Here is a 23,173-nt window from a genome sequence, read left to right as displayed (position 1 = left end):
TTTATTTGTGATAAATAATGTTTGTAGTTTAATATGGTAACAAATTTCACCAATTTTAGCAACTGTAACAAGCTAAGACGCTGTTATTTAGAAAGTACTTGTTTGGGACTTTATTGTCATTTTAGGATCTTGGGACTTTATTATTGTTGACAATATTTAGTTTTTTATACTTATCGTGTACTGAGGTAAGGTATCTTCAAATAAACATACTAACACACTGTATTGTCTGTACTGTATTGTACACACTTATAGTACATCTCAGATTTACGAGCAGCCCGACTTGTCCTGAACGCCGCACCGTCGCTCGTCCTACGTCATCACTAAGTGACTGTTTACAGTGAGCATGGCAGACATGCCGCTTCAGTTCTAGTTGTAGACAGTTGTCACCTGTTGTCCTGTAACTTTTAGGAGTATGGTCATGGATATGACTTTCCTCGGGACGGGCTCGGCCTACCCGTCTCCTCACCGCGGTGCCTCGGCTCTGGTGCTGCGGACACAGGGGGAGTGTTGGCTGTTTGACTGCGGGGAGGGGACCCAGACCCAGCTGATGAGGAGCCAGCTCAGAGCCGGTGAGTCACTGCTGCTCATCTTCCTGCCTCGCCTTTAAATGTTTCTGAGAAACTAAAATAAGTTCCTGAAAACCAGCGGTGAATAACCAAAATGATATATTAATGCTCCTACCTCCCTCACGCCAACTCTCCATGCTGTCATCTTCACTTTGGAGCTGAAGAGGTTTCTCAGTAAAGTTAATTACTCCCTTCCAGAAGTAGAGTACAGTGTTAATCACAGGTCCTCTAAATTTTAGCACAATTATAGGGTGTCCTTAAAAGTACTTGCAGTGGTGCCCCCAGAAATTTTTCATAGGGGTGGCCAGATGGGGGCCACTGAAAATCTTGGGGTGGTACACCAAAACCAAAGCCATTATGAATTTCAGGAATTCAACTAACTTTATGCTGCTGTAGTATAGAAGCTAGTTGAAATTTATATAAATATGGAGAGTTAACGAACTGCATACTGCATTTAATCCACCTCTTACAATCGAATTTACTTTGGACAAACTGCTCCCTGTTCTCTCTATAATCCCGTTACATCACCGGTGATATGTAATGATACGTCATGTTTCCTTCTCAGGTCGAATCACCAAGGTTTTCATCTCCCACTTACATGGAGATCACCTGTTTGGGCTGCCTGGTCTTCTCTGCACTGTGAGCCTCAACACCAACCCTGAGCAGCAGAACATGAACTGTGTGGACATTTATGGGCCCCGGGGCCTCCGGCACTTTCTGAGGGTGACACTTGGCCTCACAGGATCACAGCTGCTCTTCCCTTATGCAGGCAGGTCCAACATGTACCACCTGAGCTCTAATGTGGCCACAGTATTACAGTAAATACAGCACTGGTGATCTGTTTGTTTTAGCACAAACATCCAATATAAACTATGGGTTGCACATAAATTTTTTTTTATGTCAGAATGAGTTTATCCAGAAACATCAAAAGCTGACTTTAGGTAGCAAACATGTGTATAGTACAGAGTATATAGGAAGTTTATCAGGACATTATGAGCTGCAGAGCAAACCTCCCCTGCAGGTTGAGTGTGTATCTTACACTACAGACTGTGATCCATACCACCTCAGCCTAATTTACTGTATTCATTCTCATCTTTGTTGTTTTATTGTACTTATTGCTCATGTACTCTGCTCTCATCTCATCTATATTCTGTATGTTGCTGTAGTGCATGAGCTGGAGCCCACAACTGACCAGAGTCCAGAAGAGGGACAGCTCAGTCTGGAGGTATGTGACTGAGTTTGGTGTTATTCCAGCATGGTGATAAATCAGAGTGTAACTGTGCTTTGAAAACATTTCTTTTTGTGAGGTCAGTAACAGTTTGCATTTTTTTAGTGTGTGTAATTTCAATCTTCTGTGCCCAAATGTTAACAGAGATAGTCTGCTTGACATCCATTCATTTAAACTTCTGTGAAAATATATCCTCAGCCCAAGAGACAGCAGTGACAGTGTTCTCCACCCACACAGGAGCATGCAGTCTTTAACGATGTGTGTTGTGTCTGCAGATCACAACAGAGCACGGTCCTCTGCACCCACAGGAGCAGCCTGGCAGGACGATCCCCCTGGATGTCTCAAGTGACTGTTATCCCCTCTTTGAGGATAAGACGTTTGTGGTGAAGGCCTTCAGGTTGTTTCACCGCATCCCCTCCTTTGGTTTTTGCATTCAGGAGCATGATCGACCTGGAAGACTGAAGACTGAAATCCTGAAGGAACTAGGTAAATGCACTTTGTGTCTCTCTTTATTTCTTTTTCTTTCTTTTCTTGAATTGTATGACTTGTATAAAAATGCACGTGTGCCTGGTTCTGTTTTACATAGTTCAGTCATTGTTCAATCATCGTTTCCACTGCCACAGGTAGCTATGAATAGATGTAGAAACGCCCTGAAACATTTGCATATCAATAGTCATGCCTGCTCCACCGCTCATTAGATCTGTCAGTGACAATAACAGCTGATAGAAGAAGGGCAGTTTCTGACTGTGTTGCATCAGTGACGGTTTTCAACGCCACCAGCAAGGCTGTCATTACGTGTGACTGCTACAAAGAATGTAGCTATTAATAGTGACCACACCACTGATTAATCACATGTACCTGTAAAGTGTACTGTGACTATATTTTTTATAACAGACTATACCATGACTTTTATCTGACATTTTAAGTGGCATACTATCCTATGATGTTTTTATGACATTTTTTTAGATCATACTATACTGTAACGTTTTTATGACATTTTTTAAGGTCATACTATACTATGATGTTTTTATGACATTTTTTTATGTCATATTATACTGTGACATTTTTATGACATTTTTTTAAGGTCATACTATACTATGACGTTTTTATGACTTTTTTAGGTCGTACTATACTGTGATGTTTTTATGACATTTTTTAGGTCGTACTATACTGTGACGTTTTTATGACATTTTTTTAGGTCATACTATACTATGACGTTTTTATGACATTTTTTGGGTCATACTATAATATGACATTTTTATGACATTTTTTTAGCTCATACTATACTATGATGTTTTTATGACATTTTTTTAGGTCATAATATACTGTGTCGTTTTTATGACTTTTTTTTATGTCATACTGTATTGTGATATTTTTATGACATTTTTAATGGCTTACTTTATGACGTGATAATTTTTTTTGTTCAAAATCTTTTTATTCAGTTTTTTCAGACAGCACAGGGTAGTGCAAACAAATCATTTACAACATGGTATCTGCTCGTGGAAGGAAGGATAACCAAGAAAGAAAATAAAACCCCAACAAAATCCCACTAACCCTCCTAGCTCCCAGCCTCCCAACTTCCTGTTGAGGTTGTGGCCAAATAACACTGCTGTTGGTGGATAATCTTGCAAGTATCAAATGGCATATGTACATACACATACCACATTTATACATACAGTACATACACAAATCAGAAAAACAAACACTATTCAACATTTTTTAGGTCATATTATACTATGTCATTTTTGTGAGATTTGTAGGTCATACTATCCTATGGTATACAATACTGTGATGTTTTTGTGACTTTTTTATGTAATACTATAATATGACTATGCCATACTTTACTATGATTGTGAATGGTCTAATTTGATCTCATTTTTGCTGCCTAGGCCTGAAACCAGGGCCGCTTTATGGGAGGCTGAAAGCTGGTGAGCCTGTAACTCTGGAGAGTGGGCGTGTCATTCTACCGAGTGAAGTGCTGGAAGAAGCCATTCCTGGGAGGAAAGTTTGCATTTTAGGAGACTGTAGCTCAGTTCTTGGGGAAGGACCACTGAGGCTGTGCAATGAAGCGGACATTCTAGTTCACGAGGCCACCCTTGGGGACGAGCACCGGGAGAAAGCGGTGGACCATGGACACAGTACACCTGAAATGGCGGCAGCGTTGGCTAGGGCTTGCTGTGCACGGAGGCTGGTGCTGCACCATTTCAGCCAGAGATACAAACCTTGCTCTCTGCAGAAGGAAGGTGACGAGGACGATGTCTCAGAGCTCAAGAGACAGGCAGAAGATGCCCTAAAGGACAGTGGTATAGAAGTGACTCTAGCTGAGGACTTTCTTACTCTACCCATTCCTCTTAGAAGACCAAGGTAATGAATTATTAATTGCTTTTAACCATGTCACATGGCCTTCATCATGTCATAGCTCAAGGGTTATTGAGAAAATTGGAAAGTTTGAACATCTATGTATGATTAAAATTGTAAATTGAAATTTGACCTGAGATTGTTTCTTTTCAACTGCGATTTCCAAAGGCAGTAGTACAAAGTTAACATTTCAAATTGAAAGAAAGCACCAGTAAAACTGAAACCCAACAAGCAATTATTAGGATTGGTAATAGTAAGACCTAAAAAAAGTCATAAAAACGTCATAGTATAGTATGACCAAAAAATGTCATAAAAACGTCATAGTATAATATGACCTTAAAAATGTCATAAAAACAGCATAGTATAGTATGACTTCAAAAATGTCATAAAAACATCAAAGTATAGTATGACCTTAAAAATGTCATAAAAACGTCATAGTATAGTATGACCTAAAAAATGTCATAAAAACGTCATAGTATAGTATGACCTAAAAAATGTCATAAAAACATCAAAGTATAGTATGACCTTAAAAAAAAGTCATAAAAACGTCATAGTATAGTATGACCTAAAAAATGTCATAAAAACGTCAAAGTATAGTATGACCTTAAAAAAAAGTCATAAAAACGTCATAGTATAGTATGACCTAAAAATGTCATAAAAACGTCATCGTATAGTATGACTTAAAAAATGTCATAAAAACATCAAAGTACAGTATGACCTTAAAAATGTCATAAAAACGTCACAGTATAGTATGACCTAAAAAAGTCATAAAAACGTCATAGTATAGTATGACCTTAAAAATGTCATAAAAACATCAAAGTATAGTATGACCTTAAAAATGTCATAAAAACGTCATAGTATAGTATGACCTTAAAAATGTCATAAAAACGTCATAGTATAGTATGACCTAAAAAATGTCATAAAAACGTCAAAGTATAGTATGACCTTAAAAAAAACGTCATAAAAACGTCATAGTATAGTATGTCCTAAAATAGTCATAAAAATGTCATCGTATAGTATGACTTAAAAAATGTCATAAAAACATCAAAGTACAGTATGACCTTAAAAATTTCATAAAAACGTCACAGTATAGTATGACCTAAAAAAGTCATAAAAACGTCATAGTATAGTATGACCTTAAAAATGTCATAAAAACGTCATAGTATAGTATGACCTTAAAAATATCATAAAAACGTCATAGTATAGTATGACCTTAAAAAAATGTCATAAAAACGTCATAGTATAGTGTGTCGTTTCAAAAATCATCAAAAATGTCATAGTATAGTATGTCGTTTTAAAAATTATAACAATGTCATAGTATAGTATGTCGTTCCAAAAATGATAAAAATGTCATAGAATAGTATGTATTTTTAAAATCCTAAAAATGTCATAGTATAGTATGTCGTTCCAAAAATGATAAAAATGTCATAGTATAGTGTGTCTTTTTTAAAATCCTAAAAATGTCATAGTATAGTATGTCGTTTTTAAAATCCTGAAAATGTCATAGTATAGTATGTTGTTTCAAAAATCATAAAAATGTCATAGTATAGTATGTCGTTTTAAAAATGATAAAAATGTCATGGTATAACATGTCGTTTTAAAAATGATAAAAATGACTTAGTATAGTATGTTGTTTGAAAAATGATAAAAATGTCATAGTATAGTATGTCATTTTAAAAATGAGAAAAATGTCATAGTATTTAATTTCAAAAATCATGAAAATGTCATAGTATAGTATGTCGTTTCAAAAATGATAAAAATATAGTATTGTATGTCGTTTCAAAAATCATAAAAATGTCATAGTATAGCATATCGTTTGAAAAATGATAAAACTGTCATAGTATAGCATGTCGTTTCAAAAATGATAAAAATGTCATAGTATAGCATGTCGTTTCAAAAATCATGAAAATGTCATAGTATAGCATGTCGTTTTAAAAAATGATAAAAATGTCAGTGTAGTATATCGTTTTAAAAATGATAAAAATGTCATAGTATAGCATGTCGTTTCAAAGATCATAAAAATGACTTAGTATAGTATGTTGTTTGAAAAATCATAAAAATGTCATAGTATAGTATGTCGTTTCAAAAATGATAAAAATGTCATAGTATAGCATGTCTTCAAAAATCATAAAAACGTCATAGTATAGTATGGCGTTTCAAAAATCATAAAATTGTCATAGCATAACATGTCGTTTCGAAATGCTAAAAATTTAATAGTATAGTATGTTGTTTTAAAAAACATAAAAATGTCAGCATAGTATGTCATTTGAAAAATGATAAAAATGTCCTAGTATAGTATGTTGTTTCAAAAATCATAAAAATGTCATAGTATAGTATGTCGTTTCAAAAATCATAAAATTTTCATGGGATAGCATGTCGTTTCAAAAATCATAAAAATGTCAGTATAGTATGTCGTTTTAAAAATCATAAAAATGTCATAGTATAGCATGTTTTTTTAAATATAAAAATGTCATAGTATATAGTATGTCGTTTCAAAAATCATAAAAATGTCATAGTATAGCATGTCGTTTTAGAAATCATAAAAATGTCATAGTATAGCATGTTGTTTGAAAAATGCTAAAAATGTCATAGTATAGTATGTCGTTTTAAAAATGATAAAAATGTCATAGTATAGCATGTCGTTTCAAAGATCATAAAAATGACAGTATAGTATGTCGTTTGAAAAATCATAAAAATGTCATAGTATAGTATGTCGTTTTAAAAATGACAAAAATGTCATAGTATAGCATGTCGTTTGAAAAATCATAAAAATGTCATAGTATAGCATGTCGTTTTAAAAAATGATAAAAATGTCATAGTATAGTATGTCGTGTCAAAGATCATAAAAATGACTTAGTATAGTATGTCGTTTGAAAATGATAAAACTGTCATAGTATAGCATGTCGTTTCAAAAATCATGAAAATGTCATAGTATAGCATGTCGTTTTAAAAAATGATAAAAATGTCATAGTGTAGTATATCATTTTAAAAATGATAAAAATGTCATAGTATAGCATGTCGTTTCAAAGATCATAAAAATGACTTAGTATAGTATGTTGTTTGAAAAATCATAAAAATGTCATAGTATAGCATGTTGTTTTAAAAATGATAAAAATGTCATAGTATAGTATGTCGTTTCAAAAATGATAAAAATGTCATAGTATAGCATGTCGTTTCAAAAATGACAAAAATGTCATAGTATAGCATGTCGTTTCAAAAATCATAAAAATGTCATAGTATAGCATGTCATTTCAAAGATCAAAAATGTCATAGTATGTCGTTTTAAAAATCATAAAAATGCCATAGCATAGCATGTCGTTTCAAAAATGATGTCATAGTATGTTGTTTTAAAAATGATAAAAATGTCATAGCGTAGCATGTTTTTTTTAGAAATGATAAAAATGTTATAGCATAGCATGTTTTTTTAGAAATGATAAAAATGTCATAGTATAGTATGTTGTTTCAAAAATTATAAAATTGTCATAGTATAGCATGTCATTTTAAAGATCAAAAATGTCATAGTATGTCATTTTAAAAATCATAAAAATGCCATAGCATAGCATGTCGTTTCAAAAATGATGTCATAGTATGTCGTTTTAAAAATCATAAAAATGTCATAGCATAGCATGTTTTTTTAGAAATGATAAAAATGTCATAGTATAGTATGTCGTTTCAAAAATCATAAAATTGTCATAGTATAGAGGAAGAAGGAAGGTGTTTTCTCTCAGTTTGTAATGTTAACTCTGTACTAAAACCACAATCTTTCTGTATCAATATGCAACATTTCAACGATAAAGAACGTGAAATCATGTCTGAACCTTTTCCAGAGCTTTATTTCTGGATCTGTACACAAGGTATTAAAGTACAACAGAAAATACAAAATAATGTTTAACAAAAGAAAAAAAACAACTCAATGTTTATGTACAATTCTTATAAACAATAAAGATAGCTTCTTGAACATTTCTCATAGTGAAGTTTTTGATTGTCTATATTTCTGGATATACATTTTTAAGTTTTGTAGGTTTTTATTCACAAAGGTGTTTTTGTTTTTCATCAAAGGACTTGAGTTTTCTTTTTCAAAACCACAACTGCTATAATTTTTTTTTTCCTTTTTAAACTTCAAAACACAATACAAAATATAAAATAAATTTGTTTAGTGCTTTCTTGCACACACAAGTCTCATACCAGAGATATCAATAAAATATCACATTTTCGAGAGTTCACAGGGTGGTGAAAAACCTACTTCTACTACTTAATGGCCTTTACATTCTGACAGTTTTTCTGAGTCTTTGTACAAACCACAGGTGAAATAAATATCACTGCACTGCTAAAGCTAGAAGAGCTTGGAGGACCTACTGCATTATGCACATTGCATTAAAAGATAAACTAGCTCTCCACATACTTAGAGCAGCAGCCATCCCTTTACCATCGAGACAAATATAGACGACAACATGGAAAAAAAAAGAAAGAAAAAAATTGAAGAAAGAAATATGAGCGTCTTTTACACATGGCTGCAAGTTTTGAAGGCAAAATTGCAACATTGAGTAATATCAATACGTCTTCAGGTAAAGCCGTTGTCAGTGGTACACTTGAGAAATTAGACACAGCTGGCATGCGTGGTTTCAGCCGTGTCCTGGGGATCATGACTTTCCAAAGAGAGAAACAAAATTCAAACACCAAGTCAACTGGTAAAATGCAAAACCCAAAATATCTGTACATATCTACAAATTATTGCCTTTTGACAAGGAATCAAATTAAAACCTTTGTATCAACATAGATTCACAAGTGTAAGAGGTCAGTTAATAGACTTTTTAAAGGCTATTTGCTAATTATTTACATGAAACGCAGAAGTGAATATCTCCTCTGATGCTGGGCTTGGAAAAACTTAATTACTTGATCAAACTTAATAATGGTTTATAAGCATGAATCCTGTCTGTACATACATAACGGTGAATTACTAGATCTATGGACATGACGAACATGATGTACCCCTGAAACAAACTAATTATTCATAGCACAATGCATAGATAAATTAAGTAAACACTACTACTGCATCCAATCAACTGACGATGACCCACTAAACATTTTACAATTCACAATTATAGACTTCAGTCAAGAGACAACAGCTCCATTTCTGCTACGAGACTCCAAGAAACTGTCGACTAGGTCGCACAGGGCATTCTCTCGTCCGTACAGGTTAGGCAGAGGTTGAATACAAAATCTGAGTGGCTTTAAATAAAGATATAATACTGCTAGCAGGTTTACCCAAGCTCACTAAGTGGTCTAAAAATGGCATTACTTGATTTGGGAGCGCATTCTAACATTTGTACTACTAACTAAAGGACACGTAAAGCTAAACCTGCCTCAGAGTCGCATGAGTGAAAGAATTAAAAAAAATCTCACAAAGGTAAAAGTATATGTAATAAATACACACTTGACAGTGCCTGATGATTATCTTTAAAGGACTCGTTACCTAAACAATATCTTTGCATGGCAATATTGCTGTTATGGTTTGTTGGTCTGACTGATTTCCGAGAAAGAAGCAGACAAAATAAAAAACCCTCGATTTCAACTGTAAAACAAAGTGACTCCCATTATGTTCCTCTGCACAGGTATTCTTCAGCTGATTAAAAATGTGATGGAAAAACTTTAATCAAGGGGACTGTAATGTTTGACTACATTGGATAAAGAAAAATAAACTGCAGCAAACACTCACGTTCCAGTTTGGCCATTTTGAACAGTTGAAAACGTAAACCAGCAGACCAACTGCAGACAAGCTTCAGGATAAAATAAGAAAGAAAACCAAACTGGAAGGCCTTAGCAGCTGAAGCCACCACACTTCCTGTTTCTCAAAGCTAATCTCCATGCTAGTGTTGCTCTTCATACAATATCTAGCCAGGTTTATTTGGGGACCAAAGAAAACCATTTGCACCAGCCTGGTCACTAAGAAGTACCTGTAAACCAAACACTAATTTAAAAAAGGAAAAAAAAGTACCACTTCAAACAACAGAAACAAGCAACTAAATACTGACACTAGAGGCAGAAAACTGAGCCAATTTTGGCAGCTGAAAAGAATGGCAGGATAACATACTGTAGCTGTGAAGATGTTGTGTGAAGATGTGAGGGAGGAAGATACACAACTCTCCTACTGCAGCCTCTGGGCCCCACTGTACATGGACGTTACACATCTCAAGACCGCAAAACGAGAATAAAATAAATGGCTATATAAACTCTTGAGAGAAATCAAGATTTTAGTTCTATATGATAGACATCACTGATGTCATATTACACAAAAAAATGAAAACAAAAAAGTATATTCATATACATATATATAGATATATATATATATATATAATAAAATTTAAACAAATCAGATTCTCCAGTGAGGTCAGTCTTATGTACAAGCGGGATAAGGGGTCTCAAAAGGGAAGAACAAGGGATGAAGATGAGGAAGATCACTCTGACTGAAGTGCCGCAGTGTGCTGTGTGTGGTGCCGTGCATGTGCTCCCAGAAACCCGTTGGGCTCACCGCTGCCAGCCAAACTCCCAAAGTCTGTGACAGACACTGCCATTTTGGCGCCGGTGATTCGGTGGTGGTGCGTCGATGTCCGTCGCGCTTCGAAGTCCACTCCAAGGTTACCCACAGACACGTCATTGATAAAGGAGTCAGGCAGGGCCATCTTGAGTCTCTTGGAGGGCCGCTCGCAGTCCTTGTTGACACACACTCCTCCTAGCTGGCCCAGGTCAGAGTGGTAGAAGCCAGCGTCGAGCATGTTGAGGCAGTCGGGATCTGCGCCATTAGAAGGGAACCCAAGGGATTCGTCGTGGTTCAGGGACCCACGATGGAGACTTTCCAATGGTGGAAAACTGTAGGAGTCCATGCAACCAACCTCTGCAGGGTTGCACACTGTGGCTACAGTGTTACTCAAAGCTGCAAAGACAAAGGAAGCTCAATTAACAACTGAAAGCAGTAATAGACTTTGATCAAGAAACATACACACTGGGGGCAAACATTAGCATGACATAATAATAATAAACGAAAAGTCATAGTACAGTATGACCTAAAAAATGTCATACAAACGTCATAGTATAGTATGACCTAAAAAATGTCACACAAACGTCATAGTATAGTATGAGCTAAAAAAAAATGTCAAAAAACGTCATAGTATAGTATGAGCTAAAAAAAAATGTCATAAAAACGTCATAGTATAGTATGAATTAAAAAATGTCATAAAAACGTCATAGTATAGTATGACCTTAAAAATGTCATAAAAACGTCATAGTATAGTATGACCTACAAAATGTCATACAAACGTCATAGTATAGTATGACCTAAAAAATGTCACACAAACGTCATGGTATAGTATGAGCTAAAAAAAATGTCATAAAAACGTCATAGTATAGTATGAATTAAAAAATGTCATACAAACGTCATAGTATAGTATGACCTAAAATATGTCATAAAAACATCATAGTATAGTATGACCTTAAAAATGTCATAAAAACGTCATAGTATAGTATGACCTTAAAAATGTCATACAAACGTCATAGTATAGTATGACCTAAAAAAATGTCACACAAACGTCATAGTATAGTATGAGCTAAAAAAAAATATCATAAAAACGTCATAGTATAGTATGAATTAAAAAATGTCATAAAAACGTCATAGTATAGTATGACCTAAAATATGTCATAAAAACATCATAGTATAGTATGCCATTAAAAATATCAAGACGTCATAGTATAATATTTACTATAGTTTATTAGATCCTTGTCGCACAATGTAGCTTACACTAAACTTGTAAGATTCCTCTTACAGGAAGAAAAATATGAGAAACCTCAGGAAGAGCAACTTGGGAGGGATCCCTCTCCCTGGATGGACGGACATGCATAAATGTTGTGTGTTCAGAATTGATCAACATAATAAAATATATACATAATAATAAAGTCACAGGGTAGTATGCCATAAAAATGTCATTCTCAAGTATGTCACAAAAATTGTCATAGTATACTATGGAGAACTAAACACCATGACTAACCTGTGAGGTCGCTGGCAGTGATGGAGTTCAGCAGGCTGAGCTGTTGGTCTGTGGTGGTCTCCAGCCTTCCTCCTCCACCTGCTCCTGAACACACGGAGGAGGAACTGTCCACTGCCAATCCTTCTGCTTCATCCACCAGCCTGTCCATCAGGTCACTGGATACAGAGTCATGTTTCATTTTAAGATTCTCTTCAAAATTATGTGAACTTTTTTTTTTAATTTCCAGAGTTCACTGTAATAAACATAAGCAAAACACAAAAAGACTGAAAACAGAATCTTGTTTTGCCACTTACGTTACACCAGGATAGCTGCTGTACTTTTTCTTCCCAAAACGATTCTGCTGCACAAAGAAGTCAAAGCGCTCCGACTTCTTCCACATGTAGTAAAACGCCACACATTCAGCTACTGTTCGTGTTGTGACCTGAAAAGGGGCAATGCGGTAATTATAAAGGGATGCTAGCTTTTCACAGCTTTATATGTGTTCCTTTTCATGCTTGTGTAAAAGGGGAATCTCATAAGGTCATGAATAAAGACTCACTTTATGTTTCTGTATGAGGTGAAAATTCTTGTCATACATCTGTAGTGCATGCTCAAAGTTCTTGCATTCCTCTTCTGACCATGGAGGTGATTTTTCTGAAAGAAAAGGAGATATACACTGATACATTTTTGGTGCACAAAACAAAAGTGTAGACCAAGAAAATTCAAAACACAGGACTGAAACTTACATCCCTCTTAAACTGATAGAAAGATTAACACGACACGACAACTGGATATAAATAATGATCAAATATCAGAAATTAAGGTTTACATGCAAAGGTTAAAGATCAGTGACCAAAAAATACAATCCCCTGGATATTGTGGAATGCAATTACATACAGTCTTGTAATAAAAAGTACTTTTGTGATACTGTGTGTGTGTGGGGTTTTTTTGTAGACTGTAAGTGATGTGTTAATTAAACTCATATTCGAGGCAACAATGTTGTGTCATTGGATTGTTTTTTGTTGGTTTTAAAAGATGGTTTCTATACTTTTGCTCCATCCTGAGGAACATTAGGGACATATAATAAACGCCATTCAGTTTGGGCTGAAGGCACTGTATATCCACAGCACAATGGGTGCAGGCATTCACCTCAATGTGGGTTTATTAATACTGTTCGTTCCTGTACAGAATGGATTTTAACTGCCACATAAAATCACCATGAGCATCAGTGCAGCTCATTGCATGCTAATGAGTGAGTTTATGCTTTCTTTTACACTTAAACAAATGGTGCTCCTTTTCAAATAATGAAAATGTTGGGGAATGATTCACCAACAGTTAGGCAGTAATCATTTGTCTGCAGAGGTGAGACAGAGGAACCTTTTACCATGTCAATACAAGTGTCAAATAATAAGCAATGTTAGTCATGAGTTACTGTGGGACTGTTAAGAGAGAGCTTATAGTGGTTCCTAATGGAGTGGGATATTTAAAATGAAGTAAAAACTCTGATGTTACAGTTGGGACGGCGTTCAAATTGCAATGAACCAGTTTTAGATTGATTAAAATAAGGATAGAAATCATTTATTAATCAGAAATGAAAAGATCAGTACATGTACATGGGATTGGCATCAAATTAAGAGCCACATTTGACTAATATTTCTTTTTAAATGTATTTTACTTACATTTAATTATTATTCTATGTTTCTTCAGTGTGTGCTTTAACAAGACTTTTACTTTTATGACAAGTAAAAAAGCTTTTTTTTTTTTAAACTTTAATCCAAAAGGTTATTTGACGTTGCATCTGCTTACTCCTGTCCAACAAAAAAAACCTTGCAAATGAACAGCTGGATGGGCCTAATGTTCACTGTGGACATTCATGATCCAACAGAAGGCAACTATAGATTTTGGAGACTAGAATTATTGCCTCATGACTGGGTGCCTCCACTAATCAGCCAAGTTTATATCCATTTCTGTCCAGACTCGTATGTAGTGAGGACTTCAATGGAATTTAATAAAAAATGTTGGCAAAACATGGATGCTTCCTGTTCATCATGAAGTAAAATATAAATATATAAAATATAATCACTTCGTCCTTTTATCCTATTAGATATTTAGTCACAATTAGCGAATGAATTCTTGAGCTATGGCCATAAAAATGTTTTGTGAGGTCGCAGTGACCTTTGACCACCAAATTCTAATCAGTTCATCTTTGAGTCCAAGTGGACGTTTGTGCTAAATTAAAGAAATTCCCTCAAGGCATTCCTGAGATATCACATTCACAAGACGGACAAACTAATTGGTAACAAAGCAGATTATTACTTCTTGGAGGTCTTTATTCTACTACTTCTACTTTATTCTTTGTCTGCAAAACATTTCAACCAATGCTCACGGGTTGCTAGGAACTATTTAAATGCTATAGCATCCCTGAGTATGTTTTACTCTGTGATTAAAAGATAATCCGGCTGGCGACACAAATCTACAACCAGAATAATAAAGGACAATCTTGGCAGTCTCCTCAATTATATGCTGTGCCAAACCAGAAATCCTAAAAGTTAAGTTAGACAGAAAGAGCAAATTGACTGCAAAGTCTTTCTGACAGTGCTGTGAGCCCACAATATATTATTTGCTACTGATGTACCAATGTCCTTTGCCTAATGTCACAAATCACAGCTTCTGCATGGATGTAGCAAGAAATGGTTTCCTGTTCTTACCTTTCGAGGACTTTACACGGTTGCAGTGTCTCTCTAGTGCTTCGCGAGTGTTATAGTTGCACTTGACAAGCTCATACAAAGCCTATGTGGAAAGAGTGGAGTGGTCAAGGCTGGAATATTGGCCAACGAATCAATGTACCATATAAACAAATTATTTTAAGTATTCCAAGCACAATAGCTTCAGGATGTGACAAATGAAAGACACTGAAAATGTATGTACATTGTTTAAACATGCATACATTACTAATAACATGCTCATCACTGTGTTACAACATGAAAGGATTGATAAATAAAGATGTGACTGACCTGCTCATTGTCTCGAACATGCATCCATGGTTTGTCACATCCTGTCTTTTCATCTGTTGTCCGCGACAACACGTCACACAGGAAGGATCTAACCTTGTTTTCTGGCAAAGTACCTGGGCTCCATAATAACTCGTCTTCATCTTCATAAACTGCATAAGATAGTATGTAAAGGTAAAATTAGTCACCGTCTGCACATTATCTTCATTGTATGGATAGCAACACTGTAAGCTATCACATCAAAGAACACGTCAGGCACACATGCTGAACAGAAAAAAAGCAGCAGTCACCTTTCTCCCCATCTTTGTAGTGACAGAGGCCAGAAGGAACCTCTGCTTGGTACTGTGTTCCCACCATTATTTCCTAGAATAAGATTAAAACCAAAGACAAAACAGATCATGTTTAGCATGTTTAACAAACCTGTGTTGATTCAGCTTAAAACAGGTTAGTTAACTATTTCTATGGCTCTCAATGTGCTCCAAAATGTGTCATTTACCTTTCTGGAGTCTTCTGGGCTTGGGCCATCTTCATCACACTCTGACTCTTTATCACCATCAGAGATAGCATTGGCTGATGATAAAATAAACAACACAAAAAGACATTAACATGCGTTGATTTTCACTGGCATACCCTGTGAGCTAAGGCTTGATGCTTTACCTGCCAAACCTGGTGTCAATTTGGTACTAATAGGAAGGTAGGGGAGATTTCTTTAACCACAAACTGGTGCTCGGAAATGGTAAATATTGCTGAGATAGTTCTAAATGCGAAGTTGATTGAAATATTTAAATGTTTCTTTAATTTAGAAATTTAGGAAAAACTACCTAAGAGTTTATTCTTTATATAATGTCTTATAGAGCTAAAAGAATTAGTCAATTGACAAAAAAAAATCAATAATCATTTAAATAACTGATTATGTTGAAGTCATTTTTCAAAAAAATTCCAGTTATACAAGCTTAAACCAGCTTGATTTCATGCAAACTGGCTGATTCATTATAACACATTATGGCAAATTAAAAAGTAGCCTAAGTTGGCAACCTGTGCTGACAGCATCATGGCGCTGAATCCAACATGTATGCATTAACAATAAGCAATATGACAATGTCAGCACTGTAATATTATGTTTATTAAAGAGACTAAAGGTATCGGCAACAAGAAGATCATCAAATTTCAGGAGATGGAAGGGGCAGAGCAGCAAATGCACGGTTTGTTCACAACAAAGTTCATGTGTTCTGGAGTTACAAGAGGAGACATCGCAAGAAAATTAAAACTGCACCAATATGACAACATTTTGGATTTAAATCTGTCTTAAGAGGTGTCCTGAATAATGCCAGGTGAGGCAGTGTTGCTGTTGTGAACTGAACTTTTGTCAGACCTCTGTTCCTATTTATATCTGTCGCTTGATTTGAGAGTGCCACAATGGATGAGGAACGGATAATTTATTAAATTAGGTTGAGGAATTATCTTTCCTATACCTTTTTATTTTACTGTAAAAACCTAAATAAGGTAGAGGCTGGCTGAAGGGACATCACCAGGGAGCTGAACGTTTTGGATGAGCTAAACGACTGTTGGCTATATTGTCATTTCCAATAAATATCACAATATGACACGTGTGTTTTCGGTTTCAAAAAGTAACGGTACAAAGTAGTAGATAGCGAGTAGGCTACTCACTCATCTTTTAAGTGGTTACGTCTCCAATCTGATCTTAAGCAAACAGCTGATATTTGCGTGGTCTGTTTACATAAAGCAGGCCATTAAACCTTTGCCATTAAAAGAGCCATTTTTGACCAAGAATAATTTGAAAAAATCTGTGGGGAGCCGCAAAACATGTTTGAGCCTTATAATCAAGGTAAATAGCCTATTAAGTCTAAATTAGCGTATACTTATGGTCTAAATAAGCATTTGTTAATATGTTTTACCACAAGGTGGACACTGTGCAGAGCACTATTTATGATTATTTGGTACTTAAATTTTGCAGAGCTGGCAGTGAGAGCAAACAAATCTGCCCACGCACTACTACATTCTCTATTTTAATCGATTTACGTTTTTGGATTTGGCATCCATAACTAAACAGCCACTGCTATCAAGGTTCAGCAACATTTGGATTCATAAAATGAATTTCCATAGAATTCTTTTCTCAAAGGCTCATGGAGCCACTGGACAGGGGCTAAAGAGCCACATGTGGCTCCGGAGCCACAGGTTGCCTACCCCTGATCTAGATGCTAGTTTGCAGCTGGAACACAGTGCGCTATGTTGTACTTTGGAGCAGCAAACCCTGGTAACATTCAGAATACCTGTCTGATCCAGTGTTTTGCTTAAAATCAAAAAAGATTTAATATTTACATTGGCCGATCCCTACAAATATTTACTAGTTGTAGCTTCTGATTTGTAAGGATTTGCTGCTTTTATTTGTCTCTTGTGAAAGCAAACCAGTTATCTCTTTGATTTGGACTATTGATCACACAAACCAAGACATCAGATGATGTCATCATGGGCTTTAGGAAACTGTGAAGGGAAAGGTCACAAAATAGGGTCTACTAAACATTTAATAGACCATGATGGATTAAGAAAATATTAAGAAAACAACTGGCGTAAATTAATTTACTATTGATTAAATATTTCAAATATCTGTTTCAGCCAAAATGTATTGAATTTGGCAGCACGGCATTGTATTGTATAACATGACAAGCTTTAATCGTGCAAAGCTACAGGCAAGATGTGCTTTTAAAGCATGTGCCACTTACATCGAAGTGTTCTTGGGAAGAAATCAGTAGCCTCATGGGAGGTGACTGAAGGGGTCAGATCATCAGCTGAGGACTGGGTCTCCTCCTCATAGTCCCCAGACAGAAGGTCTTTAGCTATTTCCTCCTAGAAAGAAAGAAAGAATAATGTCAGTTGTAAACTGGGGCAGTCCAAGGACGATCAACAAAATATCTTTTTTTTTTTTTTTTAATTTTTAATTTAATTTTATATACTTTATTAATCCCTGAGGGGGAAATTCAATCTTTTCATTCCGCTGTCATATACATATACACACAGGCCCGAAATACACACACATGCACAAACAGAACCTATACATGCATTAAATGGAGAGATGTCAAAGTGAGGGGGCTGCCCATGACAGGCGCCCCAAGTGGTTGGGGGGTTCAGTGCCTTGCTCAAGGGCACCTCAGCAGTGCCCTGGAGGTGAACTGGCACCTCTCCAGCTACCAGTTCACGCTCCATATTTGGTCCGGACGGGGACTTGAACCTGCGACCCTCCGGTTCATATTGAAAATAAATACATTTACATCTAATTATTTTTCCTGTATCTATCTGTTCACTACGTTACAGTAATTATTTACCTTGTCCAGAGTCATATCGGGCAGCTCATCAGTCAGGTCTCCAGATGAGCTGTCTATACTGGAGCCTGCTGAGGCCTCATAGCGATAGATGGCCAACAGCTCTTCCAAAGGCATGTTCCCCTCCTGTTAAAAAACACAAGAGGTGATGCAAAATTAGCAACTCATGATCTACGTTATCAAGCATTTTCAATGTATTACTCAAATGGCATTAAAAGGTTTTTGACTGAAAAACAATTCACATTCCACTGAATAGGTGATTTACATCTTTGTTTGTTCTTTGATTGTAACAGCCAACTTAAGTTTATAGCCAATTACTTAGTAAATGACTTAAGCAATAATGCATTTAAATTCAGTGTCACCAAGAGACAATTTACAAATGAGCATAACTGAATGCATGCGTACTAAAAACCAAGTTGACCTTTATTAATTGTGCCATTTGCAGCTCTAAATCAAATCAAAGGTCGCACAAGCAATTTTCACTGCCTTTTAATACCACACGTTTTCCCAGTGACATGACGGGGTCAGTACTTACAGTCCTACTGCAATAAGACGACGCACACTCTGGTTTCCACATTAATAATACATACAAATCTTTAAATTGTAAATGCACTTTCAAATCCCAGAATGTCACATTTTCATGTATATCCTGTGTAACGGCAATTTTTGTGCATTTATTACTTTACCTTTTCAAGGTCTGCAATTTCTGAGCTGAAATTTCTTCCTCCTTCCAGAGATTCTTCCTCCTCCAGGGTCCTCTCGTCATCATACTCATGAACTAACATTTCTGCTGTTGGGTCAAAGTCATGGTCCTCTGACGATAAAGAGCCAACTGAGCAAGAAAAAAAGAAAGAAAAAAATCTTAACACAAATAAGATTTTTACACTGAAAATTGAAGATACACACTTGTTAAGATAATTTTCTACAGTTATCATGTTGCAAAAAAGCAAAAAAAAAAAAGTCCATTTCCAAGCCATTAGCTCTGACAGAAAATATAATAACATGTAATTTAGTCTTGACATCTGTGTTATGCAAAATAGTGGCATTAAAATAAAGACACACTTAATTAAGTACATGATAATCTACAGCAGAGGTTTTCTTACCTGGACTTGAACTCCCTAGGGAAGCCTGCAAAACATAAAGCCAGAGCATAAATGACTTGAAACAGGTTTAATTTTTATGCCAACACTTTAAACTCAAACATGAAATCAAGCGGAATAAGAGAAACATGCCTTTTATGACCTGTATTATCACCACCGTAAATACTTTGGCAAGAAAGCTGCATTTGCCGCTAACGTTACCTGGAATAGGTGGCTAATGTAACGTTAGCCGCGGTGAACGCTAAACACTGAGCACAACTGAGAGCAAAATGAACCTTTAAACACCGGAATTGAAATGATCCCTTTCGTGAGTGTCGTCGAAGTAAAAACAGAGGAATATCTGGAGAGGACAGTACGATTTACGCAGTGTCGGCTTCTGTAACAGTTAGCTAGCCAGCAAGCTAACCCCACAGCTTCTGTTAACGTTATGCATCGAAAAATGTAAACACTAATTTCGTTTGCTCGGCACTGCAATCGACAGAGATGGATTATATTAACAGTATATGTGCCGGTAATTTAGCCTAAACAGAGGAAATACATTTCCATTCATAACAAAAGCGATATAAGCTGTTATTTCCTTTAACCAGCAAGCTAACGTAAATTTACGTATCAATTTACACAGCCGCTACACCAAAGCAGCTGAGCGAGCGAGGCGCAGCGGCCTTGTAGTGAAGGATCAGTCCAGACATTCAAGCATATTTTAGACGAATTAACACCTCAATTATGACACGAAACACGCTACACGGCAGGAAAAAACTACCCTTTTCTCAATCGATAGCGTAGAAATGAAAAATACAGGACACAAATTTTAAAAATATCGATTTAAGATCGATTGCTTCTCCCCTGTTTTCCCTCTTACCTCCGCCATATTGGTACCTTTAGCTAATGGGCTCGTTCTAGCGCAGTACCCGGATCAGCGCTCTGAGCCAATCAGAGATCCAGGTGACCGTTCTAGTCGTGACGCCGTTCAAACCAACCACTGATCAGACTAACGGCAATCATTTATACACGGTAAATCTACTGTACGAAAATACACGAAAAATAAATGTAGAAATAAAATCGGCAGTACATTAACAACACGATTCAGTAACATGGCGCTGAGCCTGTTATTAACTCACACAATGACATTTTACTATAACATTGCTGGAATGTTCTCGGTACATCCCAGCTGATTTACTGCCCGGCTCTGTACTGTTTATCACAGTTATGGCAATTAATAAGCTTTGTTTTATGGCATTTTGTCAGTACATGTTCAAATAAGAGCATATAATTGTGGTCATAATGCTTTGAAATGGGAATAGTTATGTTTTCAGTTGTGGCTTAGGATAATTTGAGCACTATGTTGTCTACATTTTTTTTATTAGGCCTAGTTATCATTTTCACATATACAATAGCCTATACTACTTTAATAATAGCTTACTAATACACTCAACTATAATGTCACTGGAGTGTCTTTAAAGAAATGTAATAGGGTAAAATTGGCAAATCACATAGATAGTGGGGGCAAATGTCACCAAAAACTCCTCTTTTTTTATTTGTTATTTCGTTGATGTTTCAAGATTCAAGATTCAAGAGGTTAACTGTCATATACACAGCAAACGTAAACATGGTTACAGGCAATGACATTCTTACTTTGAGAGTTGCCCTGACACCACTAAAATTCATTCATCCAAAAAAGAAAACAAAGAGATCTTTCACAATTGCGTCCATGAAACTACACACAGCCTATCACTTTTTCACTGACAGTCTAACACTTGTTCTAACACTATGGCCCAAGGTTTTCTCATATTGTCGTAACTGCTGTTTTTCTGTTGTAATTTCCACCCACCAATATCACCAGTGACTCCTCATGTAGAAAAAACCATGAACTCTCCCTTTAAGACAATGTTTGGATACCAAATGATGATTTTGATGAAATACCAAGCCATTATGTACAGAAATAAATTTGAAATGTAGATATTTTGAGTACAGGCCAGCAGAGGGCAAAAGTACCCTTTAAAAGTTTGACTACTCTACACCACTGAGATCAACTCCATCATTCTGTCCTCCTCTCTCCCTTTCTGGTTTGGATGACTTCATCACATTTGATCATACAGTAACATGTAAAACATATTAACCCTTCAGGAAGGCACGGGTAAAGGTTGAAAGGCAGACACCTGTGGAAAACTTTACCCAATTTCCTGTTGTTTGGTCATGTACAGCAGGGTCTTTAAGTAGTTCCACAGTGTTATATTGTGCACAGCAGTAGGTAGATAGACTTAAAGGTTGCAACCAGTTCAAGGTGAGTTGTACACCAGCTGTTGCTGCTGTCAGGGAATCTGCAGATGTTTGTGCACCGGGCGCTGGTGATAAACTGCTTCCTGGCTCATCTTGAGCCAGAATGGGATGAGGGCGGCCTTCCTGCACCTTCCTGCAAACTTCGTAATGTGTTTTTGCTATCAACTGATTCCATCTTCTTGAACTTGTGCCATCGGTTAAGGTTTATGTGTGACAGGCTACTCTGGTTTGTCTTTAAAATGGTCGTACATATGAAGCTACATGTTCTGTTTGTCCAGTGTGGGCATTCAGCTAACATGCCGAAAATACGGTGAGACCTGGGGCTAGAAGAGGAATGTTGGTGTCGCATATATGGGACCTTGCAATATTCACATTAGAGGAAGGAGAAGGTCTGACGGCCTGATTGTGCTTGTGACGGCTGCCAGCATTGTCTTGGATGCCACAATAGTAATGATGATTTCAGTTTCTTTTGTTTTGTTTGATTAAAAACCTCATCCTCATGCGTATAAATTCACATTAAAAGAAAAAACAGCACCAATGCATACATATTACAAGTTGTGATGAATCTATGGGCTCCTTTGCATAAACACATCTCTATCCTATGACGTAGACGAGACAGAATATATAACCATCAGCCCTGCTGACTCATGGGTTGCAAGAGGTGGGTGTTAGTTTTCAGCTAAACTATAACAAAGTCTCACAGGCTGTTGTTGTTGTTTACATATGGGTCCCATTTAATCGTCACCGGGATCACTTTTTTTTTTTAAACTTATTGCAGTAAGTAAACACTTCTGTGTTTGGAAAACAGAATCCCCCGTAAGGCGTAGGAAGGGCAGCGTGGGCTACAATTGGAGGGCTCTGCAAACAAATGAGTCACTGTGTTCAAACAGTTCAGAGGCAAATCCCTGCACAGGCCACATCTGTCAGCTTCTTACCTGAGCTAAGCTGGACCATAATAAGGACCATAGGTTAAACCAGATAAAGTCAAACCACATTTCACACATGTACTGTATTACGTTTAATGGCTGCCCTAATTAAAGTATTGGTTCTTCTTCTTCCAGTACCCTTTTACTGTTTGTGTTTCCCTGGGCTTAGGTGGCCAAATTTGCAGCCATTATAAACCGCCTCTTATCATTCTTTCCTGTGCGGCTGAGTTACGTTTACCGTAGTCATCTGAAAGCACATTTGAAGCCTACTTTTACAGAACAATGTAGTCAGGAAGACGTGGGCCCTCACTTAATGAGTGAAACCGTCAGGTCAACATGTTATCCTCTGAC

General features: G+C 36.3%; 2 protein-coding genes across 2 annotated transcripts; one reads left to right on the top strand and one right to left on the bottom strand.

Moving 5' to 3' along the window:
• The first annotated feature begins 325 nt into the window (after positions 1-325).
• elac1 (elaC ribonuclease Z 1) lies at positions 326-4,284 on the top strand. Its single transcript, XM_033620313.2, has 5 exons — positions 326-569; positions 1,132-1,335; positions 1,733-1,791; positions 2,070-2,280; positions 3,684-4,284. Exons 1-5 carry the CDS (start codon positions 413-415, stop codon positions 4,160-4,162), a joined length of 1,110 nt encoding a protein of 369 aa, XP_033476204.2. The 5' UTR covers positions 326-412; the 3' UTR covers positions 4,163-4,284.
• A 3,681-nt stretch (positions 4,285-7,965) lies between these two features.
• On the bottom strand, positions 7,966-20,504 carry mier3b (mesoderm induction early response 1, family member 3 b). The gene is made up of 13 exons (XM_033620155.2): positions 20,479-20,504; positions 19,623-19,647; positions 19,206-19,351; positions 18,523-18,645; positions 17,923-18,046; positions 15,678-15,751; positions 15,472-15,544; positions 15,185-15,333; positions 14,879-14,960; positions 12,730-12,824; positions 12,485-12,612; positions 12,192-12,346; positions 7,966-11,083 (listed from the first exon to the last, which is right to left on the bottom strand). The coding sequence occupies exons 1-13, from the start codon at positions 20,485-20,487 to the stop codon at positions 10,608-10,610; spliced, it is 1,659 nt and encodes a 552-aa protein (XP_033476046.1). The 5' UTR covers positions 20,488-20,504; the 3' UTR covers positions 7,966-10,607.
• Positions 20,505-23,173: the final 2,669 nt, after the last annotated feature.

Source organism: Epinephelus lanceolatus, chromosome 9 (genome assembly GCF_041903045.1).
Source record: "Epinephelus lanceolatus isolate andai-2023 chromosome 9, ASM4190304v1, whole genome shotgun sequence".
Classification (NCBI taxonomy): Eukaryota; Metazoa; Chordata; class Actinopteri; order Perciformes; family Serranidae; genus Epinephelus; species Epinephelus lanceolatus.
Note: the sequence above shows the minus strand (reverse complement) of the source record. Positions and strands in the feature narration are given on the sequence as shown.